Source organism: Lolium rigidum, chromosome 6, assembly GCF_022539505.1.
Source record: "Lolium rigidum isolate FL_2022 chromosome 6, APGP_CSIRO_Lrig_0.1, whole genome shotgun sequence".
Lineage (NCBI taxonomy): Eukaryota > Viridiplantae > Streptophyta > Magnoliopsida > Poales > Poaceae > Lolium > Lolium rigidum.
In genome coordinates, this window is record NC_061513.1 from 202,723,458 (window position 1) to 202,735,338 (window position 11,881).

Consider the following 11,881-nt stretch of genomic DNA (forward strand, 5'->3'; position numbering starts at 1 on the left):
AATAAGTGGGAATTCAATATGATAAAGGACAAATTTCATGTATGCATTTTACATGCACCAGTCGGCCGCCCCAAACCCTAACCCTAGGGGGTGGGGGTGCATGGGGCGCTAGCCATAGGCCCCACCTCCTTTCCCCTCCCTCCTATATAAGAGAGGAAGTCCATCCACCTCATTCATCTCATTGGCGTTTTCCTTCTCTCCCCCTCTCTCCCTCACGTGTGTCTTCCCAAGTTTGGAATGTGCATACGGAGTGAGGTCTCTCCACCATACACACGTTGTCGTGCTGGTGGAATCTTGGTCCGAATCTTCTTCTTCTGTTGCTTCGCTGGACCGGAGCTCGGGGGACGTCTATACACCGTGCATTGTGGAACTGCGCAGTTGTGACACTTGGAGCACTCCAGCGCTTGTACTTCTACTCGATTATGAGATTGGTATCACTGTACATCTTCACGAACAATGTTCGTTCAGAACGTAACGATTTCGGTTTTCGAGGGTGTGAACACCGAATCCCTCTATTACTTTACATCTGCATAGAATAGATGTTGGTGGTATCCCACGTCCAATGATTGAGATGCAACGACGCCGCCTGTAAGGATAAGAGTCACAACTAGAAACCATGGTGGGTTCCACATTATAACCGGTGTGGCAAAGATAAGAAAACAAATCAACCGAGTAAGTTAGCCAACCTAATGGTATCCAGTATCCAGTGATTCAGACGCAAGTACGCAACGCCATACCCAAAGTTAAGTTAGCTTCATTCTGCCAATTTAGAGAAAAGAAGTGGCACTGTCTGAATTTCAGTGTGGAGTAGTGTCACAGCCGGGTAAAAACCCTTACTCTCATTTTTTACTTACCATTCTGAAAGTTCTTTCTCCACACAAACCGTGCACAATTTTCAAACAGTAGTTCCTTTCAGAAGAACAGAAAATTTTGTTTTGCATGTCCAGGAGTCCACAAATACTTTTTTTGAGCTTTCTTAATAATAATACCAACAGAACAAACGAGAGAATGATATATAGCTTTGCTTGCTGCCTAAGAACTGAAAACAAATAACTTCGAATCCTCTGACCTAGTGATTCATCGATCCTATTAACACCAATCACCACAGGTTGGGAAACACGCATGATAGCAAGCAGAACAGGCAATATTCATTCCGACAAGAAGATTACAGTGTTTAAACTGGTAAGCATAACATCCCGTTCAGACCTTCCACCACAATTTCTTAACCATGTCTAAACTGGTATGCATAAACCGCTTGCGTTCAACAAAGTAACTACTAAGGTCCAAATCCCAGCACATCACATCTAGGTAAGCAAAGAAAACATAATTCTGGCCATAACTCTGATACGACTCTTTCCCAGTGTTCAGACGGGGTGGTCTTTCCCGAACTTGGACATAAACCTTTTCTTCATCCTCAGCTGAAAAGGAACAGAGCAAATATTACATTCAGCACTACTGGGTTCAGTTATCAGCAGCCAGTAATTAATTGGAATATTTACAATTGCCATTCACTGGAACTGTTTGTTACGGTATATACAGCATATTGCACAATTGCAAACCTAAAGTAGGCATATTCTTTATAACAGATAACAGGGTCGGCAATGCAGAACAATATTATGACGCTATAAAGGGAATTTACCAAATTATGAAGATGTGATGAACATGCATCATAGGAAAATAACAAAGATAAGTTGATGAAGCAAAATACATGGATGGTGTTAACTGCTAGGAGGACTAAGGCCAAGAACGTGAGCACTGCTAAGGATTAATTGGGCAATAAGCAGGATAATCCTAACGCAACAAAGCCCTAGCACATGGACAATGATAGCTCACCTCATTGGTGTGGCCACACTTCTTCTTGCGGCAGATGGTAGACCTGAGCGGAAGGCGAGCATAGCACCTGCAAGAGATAAAGTATATAATGAAACAGTTACAATATAGCGGCGCATACATTACAAGCATGAAATTCTTGTAAATGAATTATTTACTCAAGCAACACAAAGAAGAACATGCAGGGCTTGAAGGTTAAAAGGGATGCTTTTGTGATAGGCAAGGTTGACTAACGATCTAAGTTGATTGTTCCATGAAAAACAATCTACAATAATTGATTTGTGTCAAATGCAAGTAGTACATATGAGCAAAAAAAAATCAAGTGAATGGCAGTTTACAAACATAATGACTTTAACAGTAGATTGTCATGCATGTCATGAATGTTCTCATCTAGCTTATCTAATTCGAAAATGTCATTACACCCTAACAACCATGCATCTAGTTATACAGTTTCACCGTTCCTGCTACAAAATCAAAGCAATCCAGTAGTGCAGTGCACAAAGTGAAAACAAGTCTAATGCAAAAAAATGGACATGAAAAATTAAATGTGAGACATGCATACATTACAGTCACAATTGAATTCCAGTGTTAACAGTTACAAGTGGTACGTCATTAGTTACCGAAAACATCAGCACATTACTTTCTGGCATGTAACGAACCGCACTAAGAAAGTAAGAATATGCACCGCCGAACAGACAGCAGTTAATTAAAAGAGCCGATTTATGGCTGCATCGTGATCTAAGAACAAATGCATGCACAAGCATTCACAGATGGGAACAAGGACATAAAGGTACTACAGTGGTAGAAATGCTTGCATACTTGCGGCAGACCATCTTGTTCTCATTGTACTTCTGGGCGAGCATGCGGAGATTGGGCTCGAGATTCTTGGGGTAGGCACCTCTGCTGCCGCCACGGAGGCGGAGCACCAGGTGAAGCGTGGACTCCTTCTGGATGTTGTAGTCGGCCAGTGTGTGGCCATCTTCCAGCTGTTTCCCTGCGAAGATGAGACGCTGCTGGTCCGGAGGGATACCTATGATTAGGCAAGAGAAAGCAAACCCAAAACTTCCAGTTAGTTCATCAGTACATAAACCAAGCATGAAGTTGGGTAAATAAACACCTCGGTTTGATTAAGGCTGTGATGAAAATTAGACCAGAAATCGAAATGATCTACTACGAAACAGGGGATCTGCCGTTTAGATCTAGGTTGGATGCCTAGACAGTCGCCTAACCAGGGGAAAATCAATTCGTAACGAAAGACGCAACGACGAACAAGCCAATCTAAGAGTATCCAACCGTCGGATCAAAAACACTAACGCTTCGATTCGAAGCTGCTCAACACAAAATTAAGGATCTATATCACCCTGGTAAATCTGCCATAGATCAAACACGGAACATGGAGGAACTACACTTGGCAGATCAAGCTCTCCTGGACAATATTAGCATGTAAAATCAAACAAGTCCAACAAAAAAAAGGCAAGCATTTCGCGTTTGCACTTTCGAGCAAGGACACACACGGATGCAAGAACCAAGGCGACGCAGCCACGCTAGTGCAGATTATCGGGCGCTGAGTAAACAGAGGAAGGTTGTGGTGGGAGACGAGGAGTATAGTACCTTCCTTGTCCTGGATCTTGGCCTTGACGTTGTCGATGGTGTCGCTGCTCTCGACCTCGAGCGTGATCGTCTTCCCCGTCAGCGTCTTGACGAAGATCTGCATCCTGCCTCCCTCGATTGCTCGCTCCCGCTGCGTCCCTCGCTCGCTCCCGCCGGGTGGTGGTGTGGTGTGGTGCTGAGCAGTGAGCAGCGCCGCGGACGTCAAGTCCCTTTTATAGGAGTGAGGTAACGCAAGCGCTACGAAACCCCAAGGAACCCTAACACGTGTCCGCTAAGATCGGGACTTGGTAAGAGGCAAGGGCTGTGCGTTTCCGTTAGATTAAGCCCATTTCAGGCCCAAAGGACACGTGTCCGCTAAGATCCACACCACCCATTTTTCCTAGTATGAAATGCTGTTCCTTCCTATCCCATGATTTCATAGGAAAATAAACACCCACGCTGACAGCCTGTTTGGTAACCACTAAGAAGGAGAACTGAGCCCATCATAATTACCATGCTGATTCCAACTCAACATGAAATTTTCGACTGAAATATCATTCCACGATTGGTAAGAGGCAAGGGCTACTCTTGTCAATAAAGTTGGTCAAAGTTTCATTTTTGGACTTAGACAAAGTGCTAGAAATACACTTATTTGAGGATGGAGCGAGTAGATAATACAAGTGACGCACAGGGTTTAGGTTGATCATGGCTATCGGCTCAACCGAGGAATACAAACACACAAATATCAGGAAAGCAAAATCCTTTTTTTTCTGAAGAGATGATGAAGAGGTTCAAACAATGTTGATATTGCAGAATTCACCAACGAGGTGATGACAGCATACAACATCCTATAGCCTGATTTGTAATGTGCCGTTCAGTATTATTTCCACAAACGTATATACAGGTTACAATGCAAATTACTCACAGCAGCCTTCAGCTATTCACCGACATCATTAGAAGTTGTCGTCATTTACATCTAAAATTTGATCAATTGTTGGCCCGTTATCGGAATCTTCTATTTGCCTCCATTCCGAAAGCTTTCTAAAAAAGGCTTACATTTTGGAATGGGAAGTAGTGTATAGTAAATGGTGAGCACCAACAGTTCTACAACTCAACTGTACAAAGAGCTGCAGATCTGCAATCAAATGATTCACTGACCGGAGCTTGTGTGATGAACACTCTCCATTTCCTTGACACAGGGTTGTACACCTGAAACTCCAGAGCCCGCCCCTTTTTCAACAGCCTGCGTGGATGGGAAATTTTGATGGGAACGTTGGCAGATCTAATCACGTTCAGTTCACCGTTCAATGATACGAAACCACACAACTCAGTGTTCGGGATCTTTCTCCTCAAGGTAGCCTCCTTCAACCACCTGTTTGAAGCAAAGTGATACCTGCACCACACAACATTCAGAACTCCTGAGCAAAGACTTGGCTGACATGCCTATTTAATGTAATATCATAGATACATAACATACATGTAACTTTTGAGTAAATAAAATGGCTTATAAGTTTCAGATAAAACATAGATCACATAGCATGGTATGAAATCAACCGGAATAATAAAGGCACTTCCACATGCTCTACATAAAAAGGTAGAATTGCTAATTGCTAGTCTAGCATTTGCAGCTTGCTACTAACAAGATGGATAAGCATATTCAGTTAAAACTGAACACTGGGCATTAATAGGTAACAGAACGCTGTACTGGAGCAAACAAGTCTTAGCTATATGATTCTGATAAAAAAAAATAAGGTAAATGTTAGCCTTCGCATCAGCATTTCCCTTCGGACAATAAAACATTGTTATGGTCTGCTGCCTTTTGATGTCAAAATTACATTTGCATAGATCAATGCAACAAATAGAACATCATTTTGCAAAAAAAAAAAAAAATGGCCCCTCGACTCCCTGCTTGAGTTGCATTTTCTGAAATAACAATCATGAGTTGCTACAGTTAAACTGTTGTCATTTGCCAGAAAACATTACCGCTAACATGATACTATTTTGATCCTTATGATAGAAGGGGAAGAAAAATGTTTTCAACCATGAAAATAAATCAGTCCCAATTGAACTTAACCCCACATCTTCCAGCTACTTAGAGGGAATGAGGGATCTATGCATGAGCTTTAATGATGTCGGTGAATAGCTGAAGGTTGTTGTGAGTAATTTGTAGTTAGAAAGAATGAGGGATCTATACATGGGCATGCCAGCCAGATGACACTGCCAGGTGAGCTCAGCGGAGATTCAGTGACAAATGACCTTTTACACCCTTCTATCCAAGAAAATCCGTCGCAACATATGGACAATTGAAAAGACAGCAATAACTACAATATTTGAACCTATGGAATGTCCAGTTTACGAACTTACTGAGCTTTTCACTCAATGTAATAATTTTACTTACCACCAAAACAAGCAAGCATATTGATATATTCAAGAACATATTTTCCCATGAACAAGTTAGCTCTGTTGTGTACTTGGGTTTGCAGGAAGGTAGGGAAGTGGCTCTTGTCTATGAGGCAAGGCTAGGACTGTCAACCTTAATTCGGCAACCATAAGAACATATACGTGGGTAGTGGGTAGTTGCTCGCGTGGACATTAAGGAGTAACGGCAATGGATGCACAGTAATCAAATTGCCCCTTTGTTAATGAAAACAGGTGGATTAGTTCTTCTAATCAAAGCCTTTGCTTTGCATAGGCAGAAAGAGCGAAACAGAATCTTCTAGGCAACCGGAAAGTAAAACTGGAAAAGGCATAGTTGTTTCATCTAGCTTGACATAAAGAGTACAGGCATAATGCATAGCCTGGATATTATTCTCAGCGAGCATTAGTGGTTTGCTCCTAATGTGTTGGTCATTTATGATGAAATCTGCAGCTCATGTGTCATGTTCTAAGTAAAAATACAGGGAGGTTTCAGTATGCATAGCCTGGAAATTCTTCTCGGCAAGGTTTCGTGTTTTGCTTCTAACGTCGTGTTGGTCGTTTATGATGAAATCTGCAGCTCCTATGTCATGTTCCACGTAAAAATACTGTGAGGTTTCAGTATGCATAGCCTGGAAATTCTTCTCAACAAGCATTTGTGTTTTGCTCCTAACATCATGATCGTTTATGAATCATCAGCACCCAGCCATGCCACTTGCCCGCTGTGTGCCCAGGATCCTTTTGGCAGAGCGCTTATTTATGCCATGCACATGGCAGCTCAGCTCTGGCTCACGACTCTTCGCTGGCCAAGTAACAGTGATGGCATCCTCAGTCAGCCAGATACAACTGATGATTGGTGCCAAACAAGATGCAAGCAGGTTGCCATAGATGGGTTGAAGGTTTACAGTTCCTTGATGGTCGTTCAGATTTGCCCCCTCTGGCAAGAGAGTAGCAGACATGGTTTTCAGGAAGAGAGCAATAATCTAGTGATTAAGGCTGACGTAAACCGTGGCACCAATCGTGCCAACCCAGATTTGGAGAACCACCATGAGATTAGGAGTGAGTGTGCATGTTGCCAGGTTTCTCTGTGTCTCTTCAGGGGATTGGATCATTTGTCTCTTCCCCCCTCAAGTTTTTTCTAGCCACTTGTGGCTTTTGTATCTAAACTTGCTTCTCGATTCAACAAAAAAGATGTGCAAAGCTATTGCACATTCTCTAAGAAAGTTCAAAACATGACGGAACTCAATTCTCACAGTATTCTACGTTTTCCTTATAGATAAATATTTGCTTGCATTGGGTTCAATTTTCCATAAAACGGATTGACTTGGTTTAAAATGAACTAATTTCCGGTAAAATACTTCCTTGCAATATCACATAAGATCCTTGGAAAAAAATATTCACTTAAAATTGATCGCTGACTGGGAAACATAAACGTTGGCAGCAAACTCTATTCTCCACATTTCATGCTCCGATACTTCCTCTCACACCTTCCCAGGTCCCAATTGACTCAGATTTTCTTTTAGCAAATGATATGAATCATTTATTACTTGAGAAAACATTATTGTATTAGAGCAGTTGGTATTTATTTTCATATATCCAGAGCTATGTGCAGCATCTGGTTACGCAAACTAATGCGCTTACCTTTGCTGTTATGCATGATTCCCAGGATCAAAGCCTGCAAGAAATATTTATTTGAGCAACACAGCACGGTGCAGCTAGAGCGGACAGCCCTAGGAACAAGGTCAAGTGAGAGAGACTGTGGCTTCAAGGAGTAATTGTTATTCTAATTCCTTACTGAGTTACCCATCTCACCTTTATCTCTAGGGGACTCGATTTGATACAACTCATATAGATCACCCCTGATTACTTATTAGTATTCCTATTATCCTGACTAGCCTAGGGAATAGCCAGACCTAGTACGTTAGCTCGGCTGGACAAACTGAGCCCATCACGACTTAAGGCTGAATCATGACTCTTCCTCTGCTAGTGGCACATATGCTGCTGGTGTGTGACTTCCTTTGTAGGCCCATCGTGTGTACCCTAGGCCCCACATGGCATCTGTAAGTTTCAAACAAGTTTTTGAATAGTGACAAAGTCGAGAAAAAGAGAGATAGAAGAATGGTGAACATCATCTGTGGAAGAGAGTGATTTCATTTGTTCCAGCCTTTCAACTTATCTTGATGGACACAGCGGACTAAGTATTGAGGGATGCTCTGGGGGAGACGGGGAAGGAATTGTTCAGGGGGAGGTTATGAGCTCGGGAGTCTATCATATTATGATGATGAGGACGTGCCTATTACTTGGGCGACAAAATAGCAGCACTATATGACTAGTTGGATTGTAATATTTTTGGGCAAGCAATAATATTTATCGTCTTCCTGGATTCTCTCATCTACACTGACTATCCCTCTCATTGCCATCACAGTGTGACAAGGCCGATTAGCAAGACTGCATTTCCTCATTGGACGGTGGAATATCGACAACCATCACAGCAAGGTCCAAAAACAAAAACTGCGTTAAAGGAAGTTGTTGAAATATTTTTAGATCAAAAAGTTGTTGAAATATCGCAGTAATCTACCCATGTATCAAAAATATGATGTGAAAGCAAGATTCTACTAGGTAGTTCATAATAGAAATTTGCATTTGTACCATATTGTATTCCAGACAAGGCTATCTTATTTGCAGACATGTCAATCATCTGATGCCAACTTAGTGTGCAAGTTAGGGTACCATTTGCCAAGGTTCTAAATTATTTGAATCATTTTTTTTTACTCCCTCGATTTATATTGATTGACTCAACTTTGTCTAGATACAGTGTATCTAGTTAACAAACGCGTCTAGGTACAATAATCTGAATCATTTTTTTAGTCCGGTGATCACAGGGTTTGCCATTTTGGTCATCTAATGAATGAACTGGATGACGGCTGGAACACTGTCCGCAAAGGAAGGGAGGCAAATTAGATTTTGCGAATTTAAGAGAACAAAAAAAATGTAAAATCTTCATAAAAATTGATAGCACACTAGTCACTAGTGCATGGGAACTTGTAGATTACAGAATAAAATTAGTTACCGATGGTTCAAGCAAGTTCCAGTTTTAGATAATATATTCCTTCGTAATAGGTTATGGTTCCTTAATCTGAGGGTGTAGCTAGGCCAGGAGGAGCCTGCGGACTGGACCAGGAAGATAACAGGTAGAAGATAGAGTACAGAGACAGGGAAGATTTAACTTCATTTATTGCCCATCTAAAACCAACTTGACTGCCTCCTCTTATATAGGATGGCTTTACAAACACCCTAATGGAATACAAAAATAACCGTTTCTTTCGAAAAGCGCTATTTTATTAAAGCATCAGGTTCATACAAAAACATAAACACCTCTGAAAAAACACGGTGAAAAACATCAAAAATACACACAGCTAGCACGACACTTAAAAACAGAGAATTAAATAAGAGCAACGTCCCCAGACGTCGCCTTCAAGAAACTTTACCAGTCACCTCTTAGCTTCATGGTGATGCACATTCCACAATCAACAGGTTCTTCATCACCAATGAAGTGGTGAGGGTCCGACACTCCAAAACGACACCTCTACGGCTGTTGACTGAACCGTCAAAGCCAGCTCATAGATTTTTACCCCAGAGAATGACCAAAGTAGAAGCAGTGTGAGAACCTCAAGACAATGCCATGATCTAACACAGTCCATCATGTTGTCCAGGATACGTCCTTTGCGCCCACGGCCAACTCGGACTAGGCCGACCACGAGAAGGAGGCAGGCGACACAGGGCCCTAATACGGACTCACTCTTTTCTGAAGACTCTTTAAAACAGATCAAATACTAATCAGGTACCAATCCTAACTTGGTATGACTACATAGACTAGACTTAACCAGCTCGGCGTTGGCTGTAGGTTAATCCCCACATAAAATGAGAACTGTGGCATAGCCCAGGTGGTAGGCATGGACTGATGCATAAAAAAAATGCTACTCCCTCTGTCCCAAATTAATTGACTCAACTTTGTTCAGATACGTATGTATCTAGACACGTTTTAGTGTTTAGATACTCCTACATGTGTGTCTAGACAAAACTGAGTTAATTAATTTCGGACAGAGGGAATACAATACAACTGGATTAACTGCTACTAACAAACAATAACATAAGTTAAACTTTAAAGTGAAGCAAGATACTAAAACTGGAACGTGTATACTTAGAATTCAAGCAAATCCGAGATAAATTGCGTGACCTGAAGATATTGTGTCCGTCGAGCATGAACACCTGTGTAACCCTTCCATCATCGGCAGAAATGGTGGCCATGGGCCCGAGACGAATTCTCTCACCTTCCACCCACATATCTCCAATCTCCCTCCACCTCCCGCTCCACAGTCCGAGCGCCACAGCATCCCGGCAGTAGAGGTCGTTGGGCACCACTCCACCCACTGTGGTATACCCGTCGTAGCCGCCCATGACCCAGAGCTCATCCTCCCTCCCATCTCCATCTCCTCCCCCGCGCGCCACGAATCCGACGCAGCCGGCCCTCTCCCGGAGCATCGGCGTGACGATGTGCCATGTATTGGTGGCGGCGTCGTACCACTCCGTGTTGTTTATGCGGCTGCCGTAGGAGGGGAGCGTGGGGTGTCTGGACCCACCCCCGGCGACGATGATCCCGCCGGCAGGCGCGGGTGCGCAGGCAAAGCTCCCGCGGGGGACGTGCATATTGGGGAGGCGCTCCCAGCGGTGGGGGGAGAGAGCGAGGTTGAGTCGGTAGGCGGCGGCGGAGGCTGAAGGGTAACCGAGGGGATAACTCCGGGCGTCGAAGTGAGAGCCTCCGAGAACGTAGAGGTGGCTCCCGACGGCGAGCGCAGCGAAATTGGCGAGGGAGTATAGGTGCGGCGAGCAAGGGATCGGCGGGAGAGGCCGCCAGGCGGTGGGGGCGGTGGGGTCGAGCAGGATGGGAGAGGCGAGCGTTGGGTCGTCGGGGAAGAGGCATAGGAGGTGGCGGGAAGGGAGACGGAGGCGGCGGCGGAGCAGGAGAAGCGTCGGGGCGGAGAGGAGGAGCCGCCACGCGCGTGAGGTGGCGCGGAGGCGGGATTGGTCGGGGAACGTGAGCAGGCAAAGTATGACGGCCGCCACGTCGTCCGGGAGACCCGGGATTAGAGACGCCACCGCCCCCGGCCGCGGCCGCGGCGCAAGGGATCTGGCGGGGCGGCCGCCGGGGGAGGAGGACGACGAGGCCATTCCGGCGAATGCCTCGTCAAAACTCACAGGGTCATCACCGGGGAAGAGAGAAATTAAACCGCACAAAAATGATGGGGGGAGAAATGGACCATGCCCCTCGTCACTTTACAGGGACCTGTTCACAAATCTAGAAAAACATACTCCCTCCCTCTATTAATTACTAATAAGTTTATCTAATGTGAATGTATCTAGTCACCAAATAGCGTCTAGATACATTCAGATTTAAATAAATCTCAGACGTCTATAGACAGAGGTAGTACTTATCATCTATTTTTATGTGAGACTCAATGGCATTTTACAGTATCTTGAGTTGACGCCTCTAAACATCGTTCGACGAAAACGCCGGATAACATACGAGAGGTTGAAAGGATAGAACGATAATCTAAAAAATGAATAGCGCATTTTTTTACTTTTCTTTTCACATGTTTTATATTGTGTGAATAACAAAGGCGAGTCTAACAACGAAGTGAAACAAGCTATATGATGCAACAAACACAAAAGCTATCACAAATGTAAATGCGTAAGTAAAAAAAACTTAGATAAAAATAACCGGAGCAAGCGGAGACAGATGTATACTGGTGTCCACTTCCTTCAAGGAGGCTAATCGTCGTTGGAGAGGTGCGGGTAACCACAAAGGACCCCCGAACGCTACGAAAGATCGCCTACTTCTCCTTGAGCCTCCTCCATGAAGTAGGAGATCAATAACTAGTGGTAGGCCTTAAGGTGACCTTCAAACTCTCACAAACTTTCCGAAGAAAATCCACAACCTGGAAACGCCCAATTTCTTCTTGAGGAAATAAATCCAAATATATCTTCA

General features: G+C 43.7%; 2 protein-coding genes across 2 annotated transcripts; both read right to left on the bottom strand.

The window, feature by feature from the left end:
• Positions 1-1,126: 1,126 nt before the first annotated feature.
• Positions 1,127-3,600, bottom strand: LOC124659514 (ubiquitin-like). Its single transcript, XM_047197381.1, has 4 exons — positions 3,442-3,600; positions 2,650-2,860; positions 1,834-1,900; positions 1,127-1,418 (listed from the first exon to the last, which is right to left on the bottom strand). The coding sequence occupies exons 1-4, from the start codon at positions 3,542-3,544 to the stop codon at positions 1,365-1,367; spliced, it is 435 nt and encodes a 144-aa protein (XP_047053337.1). The 5' UTR covers positions 3,545-3,600; the 3' UTR covers positions 1,127-1,364.
• A 676-nt stretch (positions 3,601-4,276) lies between these two features.
• LOC124663688 (F-box/kelch-repeat protein OR23-like) lies at positions 4,277-11,064 on the bottom strand. The gene is made up of 2 exons (XM_047201363.1): positions 10,073-11,064; positions 4,277-4,813 (listed from the first exon to the last, which is right to left on the bottom strand). The coding sequence occupies exons 1-2, from the start codon at positions 11,062-11,064 to the stop codon at positions 4,525-4,527; spliced, it is 1,281 nt and encodes a 426-aa protein (XP_047057319.1). The 3' UTR covers positions 4,277-4,524.
• Between the last annotated feature and the right edge of the window lie 817 nt (positions 11,065-11,881).

Excerpts from the sequence above, each read along its gene's own strand:
- LOC124659514 (XM_047197381.1), bottom strand. The coding sequence starts at position 3,544 with ATGCAGATCTTCGTCAAGACGCTGACGGGGAAGACGATCACGCTCGAG. Across the intron at positions 1,901-2,649 it reads AACAAGATGGTCTGCCGCAA|GTGCTATGCTCGCCTTCCGC; the intron begins GTATGCAAGCAT and ends TATCTCTTGCAG. Across the intron at positions 1,419-1,833 it reads AGTGTGGCCACACCAATGAG|CTGAGGATGAAGAAAAGGTT; the intron begins GTGAGCTATCAT and ends GTTCCTTTTCAG.
- LOC124663688 (XM_047201363.1), bottom strand. The coding sequence starts at position 11,064 with ATGGCCTCGTCGTCCTCCTCCCCCGGCGGCCGCCCCGCCAGATCCCTT. Across the intron at positions 4,814-10,072 it reads GACGGACACAATATCTTCAG|GTATCACTTTGCTTCAAACA; the intron begins GTCACGCAATTT and ends TGTGTGGTGCAG.